Source organism: Thamnophis elegans, chromosome 1 (assembly GCF_009769535.1).
Source record: "Thamnophis elegans isolate rThaEle1 chromosome 1, rThaEle1.pri, whole genome shotgun sequence".
Taxonomy (NCBI): Eukaryota; Metazoa; Chordata; class Lepidosauria; order Squamata; family Colubridae; genus Thamnophis; species Thamnophis elegans.
The window spans coordinates 26,980,243-26,994,534 of NC_045541.1; the positions used below are offsets into that span (position 1 = coordinate 26,980,243).

The 14,292-nt window shown below is 39.2% G+C and overlaps 1 protein-coding gene across 1 annotated transcript; it reads right to left on the reverse strand.

Moving 5' to 3' along the window:
* Positions 1 to 4,394: 4,394 nt before the first annotated feature.
* On the reverse strand, positions 4,395 to 12,984 carry KLHL23 (kelch like family member 23). Its single transcript, XM_032212195.1, has 4 exons — positions 12,862 to 12,984; positions 9,877 to 11,545; positions 7,865 to 8,017; positions 4,395 to 6,324 (listed from the first exon to the last, which is right to left on the reverse strand). Exons 2-4 carry the CDS (start codon positions 11,087 to 11,089, stop codon positions 5,972 to 5,974), a joined length of 1,719 nt encoding a protein of 572 aa, XP_032068086.1. The 5' UTR covers positions 11,090 to 11,545; positions 12,862 to 12,984; the 3' UTR covers positions 4,395 to 5,971.
* Positions 12,985 to 14,292: the final 1,308 nt, after the last annotated feature.

Consider the following 14,292-nt stretch of genomic DNA (forward strand, 5'->3'; position numbering starts at 1 on the left):
TGCTTTTTTTCAAGAGGCACTTCAAGAGGACTAGATGACCTTCAAGGTCCCTTCCAACTCTGTTAATCTGTTACTTGAAGCTTCATCGGTTCAGTTCTTCAATTCAGGACTGAAGAATATTCTTGGATTAGACTTTGTTTTTTTCCTTGAAGATGTTTCGCTTCTCATCTGAGAAGCTTCATTGGTTCAGTTCTTTCAATTCAGAACTGAAGAAGTTTCTTGGATGAGGCTTTGTTTTATTTCCCCTTGAAGACATTTCCCTTCTCATCCAAGAAGCTTCATGGGTTCAGTTTTTCAATTCAGAACTGAAGAAGCTTCTTGGATGAGAAGCAAAACTTCTTCAAGGAAAGAACAAAGAAAGTCCAGTTGCCCCTTGAAAAGGCACCTTTGGGATTCACAAGTCTTAGTTTTGCTTTTTCTTCTAATGGACAATTTGTCAATTCCGTCATTGCGCTAAGAGTAAAGAGGCTGCAGAATAAGACACTGTACACCAGTATGCAATTTAGTTAGGTTTGGATTCCCTCCCTGTGCTGAGTGAATCCTTCACTGTGGAGTACAAACAACAGTGTAAGTACTCAGGTATTTGTCAACCTTATTTGTGGAACTGAAAAAGCTTTTTGGATGAAAAGTGAAAAGTTTCCAAGGGGGAAAAAAACAAAATGAAGTCCAGTTGCCTTTGGGGAAAACACCTTTGGGACAACCGTGACCTGGATGATTGAGAATCTCCATTGACATTCAGATATTTGTCATTTATTAAGTACTGTATCTCATAGTCAAGTAAATCATGATTTAGCATGAGCTTAGCTACTGAAACTTTTAAATAGCTGCTTCATGCGCTTAAGTAAAAAAGCACGTTTTTACTTATTTCAGGTATCTGGGTTCACTTTAGGCACTACACTAGAAACAACTGAGCTAGAAACTAAACAGATGTTTCACCCAATACACTGCTGTAAAATAGAAGCTAGTTTATGAGATTATGTGCCCTGTAATGTGCAATGCAATATGGCTTAACGTTTTTATTAGAAGGGTAGGAGGGAAAAACTGCACTTTGCCTTCAATAAGCAGTTGCTATTTCTCTTGAAGTCTTGGCATAAGACTGCACATCTGGCTTGAATTAATCTTGAATTAATTTTGACTACTTCCATTATCATAAACTAGAATTAAACATTTTACAGATTGATAGAAAAGATAGACCACCCTCCTTTAGTGGTCTGACACTTTACCTGGTAGATCCTATTGGTTTTTAGGAATAATGTGTGGTTCTTTCTGAGATTCTGATACATAGTGAAAAATGGACCTTTGTTACTGTTTGGAATGAGCAGAGAATAGCTACTTTAGACAGGATCATGGTGCAGACATTCCCTTGTGAATTCTGGAGAATTCCCAAATTTCCAGAGGAGATCCAGAAAATGAAGTGGTTGAAAAGTGCTGTTGAGTGCTGCTGAAGAATGAAGATTGAATTCAATGGTACAGGATAAAATCCTTATTAAAGTTCGCCATCACTTTGCAAACTGCACTGGCTGCACTTCATGGTCCAGGTTATCATATGCAAGTAGTCCTCGCCTTATGACAATTGATTTATAAATTTCTGTTGCTAAGTAAGGCAGTTACATGGTTTTGTCCCATTTTATGATTTTTTTTGCTACCTTTGTTAAGCAAATCACTGCATTTATTAAGTGAATCATTTTACAAACCCAATAGATACCACTTTAAAATGAAAATATGATCTTCAGAAATAATTATAACAATGGAAAATATTTTTCTCTCAAAAAATTTATTTGAAAATTATATCATCCTTCAGTTTGGATGATCCCATGAAAAATACAGATTGTCCTCAACTTACAACAGTTCATTCAGTGACCGTCTGAAGTTACAAAGTCACGGGGAAAAGTAACTTATGTTTTCACACATACAATCTTTGCAGCAAGATCATGTGAACAAAATTTGGAAGCTTAGCAAACTGGTTCATATTTATGACCATTGCAGTGTCCCGGAGTCATGTGATCTCATTTTGCAACCTTCTGACAAACTCATTCAATGGGGAAGCAAGATTCACATAACAACTGTGTTACTAAATAACAAGTGATTCACTTAACAAATGTAGGAAGAAAGATAAAATGAGACAAAATTTACTTAACGAATATCTCACTTATCAACATAAATTTTGGGTTCAATTATGATCATAAATCAAGGACTACCTGTATTAGAAAAGAATTCTTTTCCAGGCAGAACTGAAAATGTGACATAATTCTAAAACTAAAGTACTTTGATATACTGTCCATATTCATATTTTATTATATGATTAATAGCAACACATAAATCAAAGTTAGTTTTGGTTTATTACAATCAAAGATCAATACAAATTGTACTGTACTGTACAGAATACAAATTAAAACAAACATTCTTAATACAAATTAAACCCCTGGCATCTTGTGTAGAAAGTAAGACAGCAAAGTTTTGCAACTGTATAAAATTTCATCTTTCATATCAGCCAGTAGCAAAGGAGGCAGATAATATACAAGAATCAACATAACGTGTTATATGTGCCTATCTGTAATAAAGGTAGAATATTAAGACATGGGTAACTGATCCCATCTCTTCTGACCCCATGAAGAAAGACATTCTGAAAAATGTCTTTCTTGTACATTGGTCCTGTAAACTGCTGAGGGCATCACATCAAAACACACTAGTGTACATGCCCTCTGTTTGGCAAGAGCAACTCAATATAGACAGTTTGCCAAATTATCAGCTTCTCTATATTGCCAATGATTAATGACCTTTTTATAAGTCTATCAGTCTGGGCAGCAATGTCCCATAGCTCCTGTTGAACAGTTTTCTTTGCTTCCAAAAGTCCGACAATAGTAAAAGTTGATAAGTGTAGGCCTGCCCTATATTAACCATCTTCTGCCCTGCGTCATATAAAACTTGGAGAATCAGAGGGATAAGGCCAGATAGTTGATATTTCAATCTGAGGTAGTACTGTATGTAATTTTCACTAACTAAACCTGAGTCTTCATTGTTAGCAATCCCAATCCTGATCATATAGCAACACTGCAGGTACTCCTAGACATCCCAAAACAGCATGCAACAACTGAGTTTGAATTAATTCCAAAGGGTAATAATCTTTGCGGTTGTAGAGTTGTGCCCTGCATAATAGCTGGGGAATTACTTTTCCATTAAATATTGGAATTACAGGTAGTCCTCAATTTACAAGGGTTCACTTAGTGGTATCAAACAGCCCTAAAAAAAATGACTTCAGACCGTTTTTCACAATTACAACCTTTGAAGCATCCCCATGCTCACGTGATCAAAATTCACATACTTGGCAATTGGTGCATACTTATGACCATTGCTGTGACCCAAGATCATGTGATCGCCTTTTGCAACCTTTTGACAAGCAAAGTCAATGGGGAAGCCAGATTAACAATTGAGTTACTAACTGATCAACTACAGTGATTCATTTAACAACTGTGGCAACAAGGTCATAAAATGGGGCAAAATTGACTTAACAAATGTCTTACTTAACAATAGAAATTTTGGGCTCAATTGTGATCGTAAATTGAGGACTCCTTATAATGTCAATAATTTAGGAGCACAAACTTTGCAGTGCCCCAGGTTTAAAGAGCTCGTAAATAGCCAATCAAGTTCAACTACCCCGCTAGTTTTCTGTGGCACACATTCAATTTTCTTACCATTCTGTAATTATACACTATGGCATACCTCCAGATACCCTACTTTTAGAACTAAAACAATAGAGGAATTATCATTATCCATCCTAAAGCATACCTCAAACTCTACAATGCAATGGCCAAATTTATTAAATATTAATATATAGTTTAAGTTATGGGAACCGTACCTTGTCAAGTGCAAGCAACCAAAACCATTTGTGAGAAGGCCAAGGTATATAGTTTATTGTAGACCACCTATATTACAAGAATCACACCAGACTGTCTAACTTCCCTTGGGAAAAAGTGATATAGATTAAGGGTTTGATCTCAGATATTTCCTCTCTGAACTACCCCTAGTGTGTGTTGGGGGGAGCAGGGGGTTCCTCCCTTTCAAACCACAATTCCACCACATCTTGGAACAATATGCTGTTCTCCTAGATCCGTGATGGCAAACCTATGGCACACATGCCAGAGGTGGCACGCAAAGCCCTTTCTGTGGGCACATGTGCCATCATCAGCTGCTCTTCTAGTTTCCAGCATGCACATGCGTGCCAACCAGCTGGTCTTTGTGGGCACCAGGGCGGCGGAAAATGGCCTGAAAATGGCCCAAAAATAGTCTGAAAAACAGCCTGAAAACAGTCCAAAAAATGGCCCAAAACAGGCATGTGTGCAGCTGGTCTTCAGGTTTCCGGTGCTCTGGTGCACCCATACGTGCGCATGCATGCACGTTCCAGATTGGGCACTCGATGCTGAAAAGGTTCGCCATCACTGTCCTAGATGGTCACTTCATATAGAACCATTTAGGATTCCAATATCTAAGTTACAGAACATCATTCCCCCTCAAGGTATGGTTGCTCCCCTCCCCTGAAAACATGGTTGTGTCAGTGCCCTGGGGACCACCAATGCAGATCGAGTAGATCAAGTGCTTGATTTGATTGTGTTGTTGTAAGCTTCCCAGAGTCACCTATGTGTGAGTTGGACAGTTATATAAATTTGCTTAATAAATAAATAAATAAATAATAAATAAATAAATAACTTGCCATTTGGACAAATAATAGGCCTTTCCAACTGAATTTGGTAGCCTTAAAATAACATATCAGGGGGAGAAATTCCTACATCTTCAGGAGGGGCTAAGTTGGCATAAAAGAGGGTAGAATAATTTGGCCCCATCCTACTATTGGAGTCTCATCCTAAATAACACAAGCATATGAAAACCTCAGTAAAATAACCATCTACAGTGTAATGTCTACATTGGCTGGGATTTAGCTTGATAACTAATTGGTGGTATTGGGGGTCAAGTAGATATTTACTACTTATCTCCCTTAAGTTTAAGAGGCAAGATAAGGCAAAATGTTCACAAGAAACTGTGCATATTGTATATCTTCACATCTATATCTAAAGCAACAAAAGAAGTGAGTTCCCCCACCCCACATGCAGGACTTTCCCCTGTTCCCCTGTTATTCTTTAGTGTTCCTTTAGCATTGGTATACAATCACAAATCAATTCATATCTCCATCACATAGCTTGTAATGTTGGAACTTCAAAGGATTTAATGTAACTCAAGAATGGGGCAATTACATATATGTTTCTTGGAGAAAACATTATTTAAAATGTTATCATTCCGAGTTGAAATTGAGCAGGGTTGAAGAGTTAAGTAGGGTAGACTAGCCATTCCTAAGTAAAGGTGTGATGTACTTTAAGAACCCACAGCCAGAGTAGAGATTATAAATGTTGTGATCCATCACCCCCAGAAAGAACCAGGTTAAGAAAGGTTGTGTTTCTACAAAAAGGTACTGAACTGCAGGGAGGGGGGGGGGGATGTTGGAAACAATAGCAGCTTTTCCTCAGAAACTATAATCCCTGGAACATCATGCCCCTCAAAACAAATTTCGCACCCATTGTTTTGGCCTTCCAAAAGAACCTGAAGACATGGCTCTGCCAACTGGCTTGAGGCCCCAATGGGGACATGTCAACCCAGAGTTGGTTAGTATGCATCTTGCTCCGCCTCTTTGTCAATTTTAAATCAAATTTAATGTTACTATTTATTGTTTTAATGTTTTACATTGGTGTTTGATTTTAAGCCACCTAGAGTCACCTTTGATGACGTGGGCAGCAATAAACATTTAGCAGTTTTTGAATCTGATTCATAATAATTGTAATATATGGATCACTTGTAAAGCAGAGCGAATTAGTAATATTAATCAAATTGAACTGTGATATTAGTTATCTTCTAACCTGTAACTGCTGAGCTACTGAAAGACATTTTTGTTACCTGAAGGCAAATTCTTGTGCTACGTGGTGACTCATGTTGTAGTTACAGTCACAGAAGTGACATTTGCTTCATCATACAGGGTGTATATGCATACACAACCATGGGAACGCATAGCACTAGGAAGATTCCCCACAATTTCCCATTTATTACTTTCAGGATCATATTTCTCAATGTTCTGCAGGTAAGAACCTCTGGAAGAGGAATAGCCTCCTGTCACATAGATACATCCATTCATGGCGACTGCACTGCCTTCCATCCTTCTTTCTATCATATCAGCCTTTTGAGTCCACACATTTTGCTCAGGATCGTAACAATCTGTGATTGTCGTCTGACCGCCCACAAGATACAATTTGTTTTCCAATGCAATGGAACATAATCCATACTCTACAGCAAAACAGATGAATTATTAACATTGTCCATTACATTTTGAAGAATTAAAAAAAGAAAGGAGGCCTACCAATTGACAGTAGAATCTTCATCTAAACATTCTAATCTAGTTCTCTATTAATTTCAAGAATATTGGCTTTACATTATGATTGGTAGCCATATTTTACTTAATCGAGATAAGGAAGTGTATTTATTTACTTATAAAGATATATTCTTCAGAAAAGTGTTTCCTCAGCATTGTACAGGAAAGTCACAAATAACTGATGTTATTGCAAAGAAGTTCTGAGAAATTCTAACAATTTAGATATGTGTATATATTTATTGTTTCTATCCTGCCACACTCTAAGGACATGTAGTGATTTACAACATCCTTACACAGCTAAAAAAAATAATAATCATAGTTTATCAATATTATTAAAACATTAAAACAATCATCTCCAAAATCACAGAAAAGTTATGCGGTATCCTAGATGACCTAAATCTTAAATTAAAAATTCTTCTTAACAAGTCTTCTGAATACTTCTTGGTGCTACAGTTAGAAGCACTGATTTCTAGCAACTCTTGAATATGTGGGGGAAGAATTCTCAGTCCTATACAGAACTCATGAATTGAAAAAGTAGATTTCAGAGGGAGTAGAAGTTATGTAGGTTGCCAGGTCAAAGGCATATAAGGTTTTATTGGTCAAAACTAACAGTTTGAACAGTACTCAGAAGCCTTTCAGCATTACTGCATGGTTTGAAAAGTAAATTAACAGACTTGGAAGGGACCTTGCAGGTCATCTAGTCCAACCCCCTGCCCAAGCAGGAGACCCTACATCTGTGTCTACCTAGGATTGAATTCACAATCTCCTGATTGTGAGGCAAGAGCTCCACCTCTAGACTGCATTCTGTATCTTTAGAAAGTTTTAGGTAATCCTCAGAGCAGTCCCATGGAGAACACATTGCAGAAATTTAGACAAGAGATGATGACAGCAGTATCTGTCATCAGGATCTTTTTCTCCAAGATTTGCAACTAGTATATCTGGGCAGATTCCCCTTGAAAAATACCAGAAGGGTGTCCCTTTCAGAATCATTTGCCTGTTAGCAAGGAGGAAGATTTCAGGAGTCAACCCCCACAGTTGAACTGTAGACTTTCTTAATGGTCAGGAGATTTAATTCTTGAGGCTTGAGTCGCCATGGGCTTTTAAAAGAGAACAAGGTATGAGAGTAAAAGCTAATAATGATCATGTCCCCAGAACTGTATGTTAGGGGGTGGGGGTTGTGTGTAAGCCACCAGAGACATCCTGGAGTCAGGTGTCTTTTAAAGCTAATAAGTAGTGAGTAAGTAAATAAATACATTGATTGACTAGAATGGGAAGCATTTTTCATTAGAATTGGGGGGGGGGCATTTTTTCTATGTGGATATTAAACAGCCATCTGTCCTGAATGTTTAATTGACTAGAAATTGCCCTGTTCCACTCTATGACTCATATGTAAATACTTTTAATAGAACTGATCTACAGTATTTATTTAAGTTCTTTTGCAGAAGTAAAACTTACCTGGGTAAGAACTTGTGGTGATTATGCTCCATTCATTAATATCTGAATTATATGTTTGAATTTTATCATAAGTGCAGCTTCCCCGATAACCATAATGGCCTCCGGTGACATAGATGACTTCATTCAGGACGCAGGCAGTGGCATTTCCAACACCTATTTAGTAATATTAAATTTGTAAAAGGCTTCTAAAAAGAGATAAATAATATTCAGCACAATTTCCATCAACAGGCCATTAATGTGATACATGCACACAGCTAATAAGATAATACACACACACATGTGTCCATCATCCAACATGTCAAACCTTTATGATAAATAATATTGTGCAAAGCACCGAAAAAGAGTAAAAAAAAAAGTAAGCCAAAGAAATAAAAAAAAATATGAAAAGGACAAAGAACTAACACTAGCTTACATGGACACAACTCCCCACATCTTTCTCTGCTTGCCAACCAGTCTTATGTCCACTACATCGAAGTATGCACCTGTACATTTTCATTCATTCTTCTATACAGTTATTTTTTACTTTACTCTTTGCAACCAAGCACTACACATTGCCCATCTTCCAGCATTTGTGTATCTTAAAATATCTTATTTTTAGTAAATATTCTATCATGGTGTACTAATTCTACTTGCTCAAGCTCTCTCTCCCTCTCTCTCTCTCTCTCTCTCTCCCTTTCCCCGATAGAGATAAATTTCAGTATCAAAGACACATTACTCATTTTTTGACAATTATTTTTCAGATCCATACTCCTTGTCACATTGCATCATCTACTTAATAATTGCTGCAAATAATTTGAGATCTCAATCCACAACAAAGCTTGGTCTGCATACAAAGTACATAAACGTTCATATCTCTAACATATATATCTGCATTTCTTATACCTTTAGCCAAATATTAAATACATTTATACACTAAACAGCAAAGGAGAAATTATATATTTTTATCTTACTTCCTGATTAATGATGAACTATTCCCTAAGCATTTTATTTATTCCCACACATTCTTTATAGTTCCGGTAGTCCTCACGTAATGATCCTAACTGGGACCAGCAACTCCATCACTAAGTGAAGTGATTCAAGTAGAATAGGTGGCTCAATCATTTGGGATCAGTGAAAATGATGTGAAAAACCTCAGAAAATGGATGTCACATCAAGTATGGTAAGACAGACAGTATCCTTTCTAATTTTTATAGTAGAAAATTCTCAAGGGACAAGAATATATCTAGTAGGGAGAGTAAGAAGCTTTGTCTTTCTATATTTTGTCTGCCTGCCTGTCTGTCTACCTATCCATCTATCTCATGATTCTGGGAAATATGCAATTGTTAGAGAAAAACCTATATGTGTGAACTTTTTAACTGACAAGTTTTCTCTTCCTTCTCAAGGTAAAGTTTGTTTTATCTACCAGAGGAGGATTTTGAAGAGTAATTTAGCCTCCAAAAATTTTATGATAGATTTATAAAGCCAGCTTGTACACTTGGATACGTTCAGTAACATCCAGTGGTGAGACCCTGATACAAAGACAATAAATTTATAATGAAGCAATACAGGCATGTTAAACATATGATTGATTACAAAGAAAATACAAAAACAAGTGATCAGATTTCTATGCAACAGCAAAACTTCTTACTACTTCTGAAAACTTACTTTCTGACTATGCTTAAGAGCTCCATTCCAAAATATTAATTAATGTTTAAATTGCTTAAATTCGCTTGCACCCAGACACCTTCTGACAAATAAAGTCAATAGGGAGTCAGTGGGAGGTTGCATGTCATGGTCACAAGATGTCTCACTTAATGACTGCAGGTGATTCTTTGCTTAACAATCCCAATTGGGATTGTTGGAACTGCCATTGCAAGGTGGGTGGGGGGCGTCTCACATGATATTCTAACCAGACCTTAATGTTCTATTAGCACCTATCCAAAGCAGCTCAAAATAGAAGTGGGCAACAATGCAGTTTCATTTAAAAAATACATGCAGGACTCAATTAACAAGTTATGTAGCAAATCAATTACCTTTAATCATGTTTGCAATTGGGAACCATTTCTTTCTTAAAGGATCATAGAATTCCGCTTCTTCAGCCGGAGCCCCTTTTCGATAACCTCCCAGAGTATAGATACAGCCACTTAAGGTTACTGCACAGTGGTAGTATTTTGCATTAAGCATGGGTTGGCCTTCAATCCATTCATCGGTTTCAAAATTGTATATCCACATTAAATCAAGGGCTTCTATATTGTCTGTTCTGTAACCTCCAGTCACGTAAATATTGGGTCCCAGGCTTGTGACTGCATAACTTTCTCGTGTGTGATCTGGCATATCTGTTCCCTGGACCCAAATGTTGTTTACTGAGTCCCATATGTGGACTTCAGACAAAGGGTGCCAGTAATAGCCCCCAATCACATACATAATAGTGGTAGATCTTTTTGTAACTGCTCTTGGCTTGGGGCCCAATACACTACGTATTAGAGATCTGATTTTATTTTCCTTTAACTGGCATGTCTTGTATAAGCTGAGGGCTGATTTCAAGTACATTTCATCTAAATCAATTTCAAGGCACCTCAACAGATCATAAATATGTTCAATCCTGCTGTCCACCTCATAGGCAATCCACTTGGCAATGGGCTCTATCATTGCTTCTTCTTTCCATATATCAAGATTCTTTCTGGAGAGAATGAACTGGAGTTTCTCCTTGCTAATCTCTAGAAATTCTTCCCGTCTCCACACGTCTTCAAATCTGGACAAAATTATCCTTCTGGATTCCTTCTCCAGCTCGGAACAGACATGGAATTCTGCAAAGGCATGGATCCCTAAACAGTTGTCAAGGTCTAAATGTCTGATGAGAAACTGCTCACAAGCTTTTTTGACGGAAGTAAACTGAAGATGATCAGCAGCTTGAAGGAGGCTTTGAACATTTTGTTTTGTTATCTGGATCTCTGATGTGTACGTGTACATCACCAGGGATTCCAGTATTGTAGGACTGAACAAAGAAAGATGAATCTGATCCTTTGACTTTTCTTTCATGTCAGAAGTAAACATGGCTTTGAAATAGTTGCTACAAGCAGCTAGTACAGCTTTATGGCAATGGAACAGCACACCCGGTGCACACTGAAGGGTAATATCAGTGAATAACCCTTCAAGATAAAATGTCCTGAAGGCATCCAAAAACTCTATAGGATGAGAGAGGTCTTTGTATCTATAGGTATATTCCCCCTGCTCATTCAGTGCCATCACTGGAATAAAACATCAGAAACAATACGACAGTGAGGTTCATGTATTCACTCCTACCAGTGTCCATTCAGATATAAGGCTTTCGGATTTCAAGGGTAGAATCCTTTTGCAAATAATTTACCTCTAATGCGTACATAAAGATAACAATTTAAAAAACCCAGCACATCAGATCAAGAAACACATCAGGTAAAAAAAGAAAACACAAAGCCACCAACAGAAATATACTCCTTTACAAAAAAAAACATCCAGAAACAATCAATTTTAAGTTATTAAGCTTCACTGGACTCGGCTCTTCAAAGGTCTCCACTGCCTCAAATGACTGGAACCTTCTTTCTTGCTCTCCCAAGCAGTGCCTCATCTGCTCTAGCATTTGATGCCAGCATCAAATTATCTTCCAACTGGGCTCACATTTTCAGTCACTGGTCTCCATAACTTACTTAAATGAAGCCTGCAGGACTGGAGAAAAGAACAGTCCTCTTATTGGTTGATAGTAAGAATTCTACACAGATCACATAGATGTGCATACTGTATTTTACACATACACGACATATGCAGATTTCCCATTGTAAACAATACACATGTACGTGAGCAAGAATCTTTCAAACATTACAAATGTACAAATGAACGGTGATCCTATGTAAATCCCTCTGAACAGAACAATAAGCAGCTATAAATCCCACTTAACAGTAGTTGGACTTAACGTATTAGCAAAAATTCTTTCTAATTTTGTTAAAATACATGATCATCAGATCTAGGCATGCTAAGAATGTAGAATCACTTTAATTTTTAATTCCAGACAAAAAGTCATTTTTATCATTGTCAACCTATTTCATTTGCTCATTTTAATCACCGTTATTCATTCAGTTATTCTTCCACAAACCTCGAAGTAATATATAGCAATATAAGGGGTTCTAATGCTACTATTTAAAAAAAAAAAACGATAAAAGGGGTTGTAAAATCAACAATTAATCAGTTAGGACAGTGAAAAGAACAAATTAACCCTTCCATCCTATGTATATTTCACTATGGCATTTACCTAGGAGTAGACACTATATACGTCCAGTCCAGTTTAGTTTTAGGTAAACAGGCGTGTACCTCTGTTGTTTCTTAGGGGTAACAATACATTCTCATCCATCTCAAAACTAAGCCCCGTTGATTTCAATAGCCTTATTTTCAGGAAAGGGGATCGAAAAGCCAGATCATGGGGTACATCGCTAATCCCACGGGGGATTTCTCGCAACACAAACACAATGCAAGCTCTTTGTAGGTAATTAAGAGATTTTGGAGAGCAGAAAAGCAACATTTGGAACTTTTTAACTCTCCCCAAAGCGGCAGGAACAATAAACCGGCAGCATTTTAAGAACAAAACGCCATCCACCCAGTTGTCTGTCATTTCGCGGGATCGGTGTTGCCTTGGGAAAAAGAAAGCCGACGTAGTTAATCCGAAATGATTTTTAAAAACCCCTCTTTAAAAAAAAAAGGCTTCTATACGTCTATGTGGTCGGCCGGCATAGCGCACCACCAAGTCGCCAGCCAGTTCTATGGCTTGCCTCGAGAGCCATCCCAGAAACTGGAGTTCACCCTAATAAGGCTAACCACGGTTAGCCTTACCCTGGCAAATGCTGCAAACCCCATTCGGAAAAAAAACAGTCCAGTCAGCCGCAGGTCCTCGTTTCTTCGGCGACTGTCACTGAGGTCGGACCAAAGCTCGTTAGGTTTTTTTCCGAAGCGTGGTCGTTCGGCCACCATGCATTTGGTAAAGGCTCACCCACCTGCTCTGCAAATGAGGGTGACAGGCAGAGACAGAGCTGGGCTCGAACAAGGAAAGGAGCAGCTTTCCTAAATCTGAGGGGAGAGGGGGAGGAGGGGGAGGACCTTGGCACTCAAAGGCAAATTGCCCGAAGTCAAACCCCTCCCCCCACGGGGCTAAGGTCGGTCGTGGGGCATCGTGGGAGCGCCTTTCTAGCCGCTTGTCAATTCCCCCCTCCTCAGCGCGTGGAAATGAAAGGGGGGGAGCCTATTAAACGGGGCACCAAAGGAGGCCAGGAAGCGCAAAGCAGTTTATTTTGCTTCCCCCCCCCCCTCCCTCCATTCCCTCCCAACCCGGTCCGCCAAATCGAGGCGCGCTTTGGAACAAAAGGGAGGGGAAATTATCCGAGCGGGGCTTTTGGAACAGGTTGCAAACTTTGAGGGAAGCGGCTTTGGCCGCGGACTGGCGCGCGCGCCCGCAAGGCTGGCGCTTTTATATTCCTATTCAGAGAAGTGAAGGGTGGTGGAAAGGAGCGCAGGATGAAGCCGCTAGGAAGCCCCTCCGCGAGTCTTGACTATCTTTAGAAAAAAATTCAGCTTCTCTTCGCTGCTGTAGGCTATAGAAGGAACAGATGGAGAGGCCAGTTCCTATTTTGGTGCCTCAGCTGACTCGCCTCTTCCTCCTCTGGCCAGGCCCCGTCTGCTCCTAACAAGGCCATCCTCAGCTTTCTGCCGTTCAGCTCCCCTCCCTTTCATCCCCAGAGAAAGCTTTGCCTGCTGCTTCTGGGCCTCAGGGGTGGGGGAAAGGCAAGGATTGCAGTAAAAGCGTCTGTTGGGCTGCTAATGGTGGCCGTTTTGCTCCCAGGGTCTGAAGTGAAAACAATAGCTTTGCTTATCCAGAGCTCAGCAGGGTTTGTGTGTGTGTGTGTGGGGGGGGACACTCATGGGATATCTCCATGAGAGAATCTCCATTGACAACTCATGGGGTGTAAAATTGCTCCATCTCCTCTCCCTGCCCAGCCATTCCCAGAGATGCTGCCCAAGCTGTGATAGCAACTTGGCTCGTTATAATAAAGTCTTTCTCAATAGTTCTTTGGTCAGTTTGGGTAGGCAGTGGTTAAGTAAGGCATCAGGCAAGAAACTAGGAGAATGCAAGGTCTAGTCTTGCCTTCAGCACAAAACCGGCTGCATGACCGGAGATCTCAGTTTTAGAGAGGAGGTAATGGGGAACCACTTCTGAAAAATATTGCCAGGAAAACTGCAGGGAACAGTTAGCCCTCGACTTACAACAGTTTGTTTAGTGGTCATTTGAAGCTAACGCACTGAAAAAAGTGACCGATGACCATTTTTCACACCTATGACTGTTGTAGCCTCCCCATGGTCGCATGATTTATATTCAGATGCTTGACAACTGACATTTATCCCCAGTGTCCCGGAGTCATGGGATCCCCTTC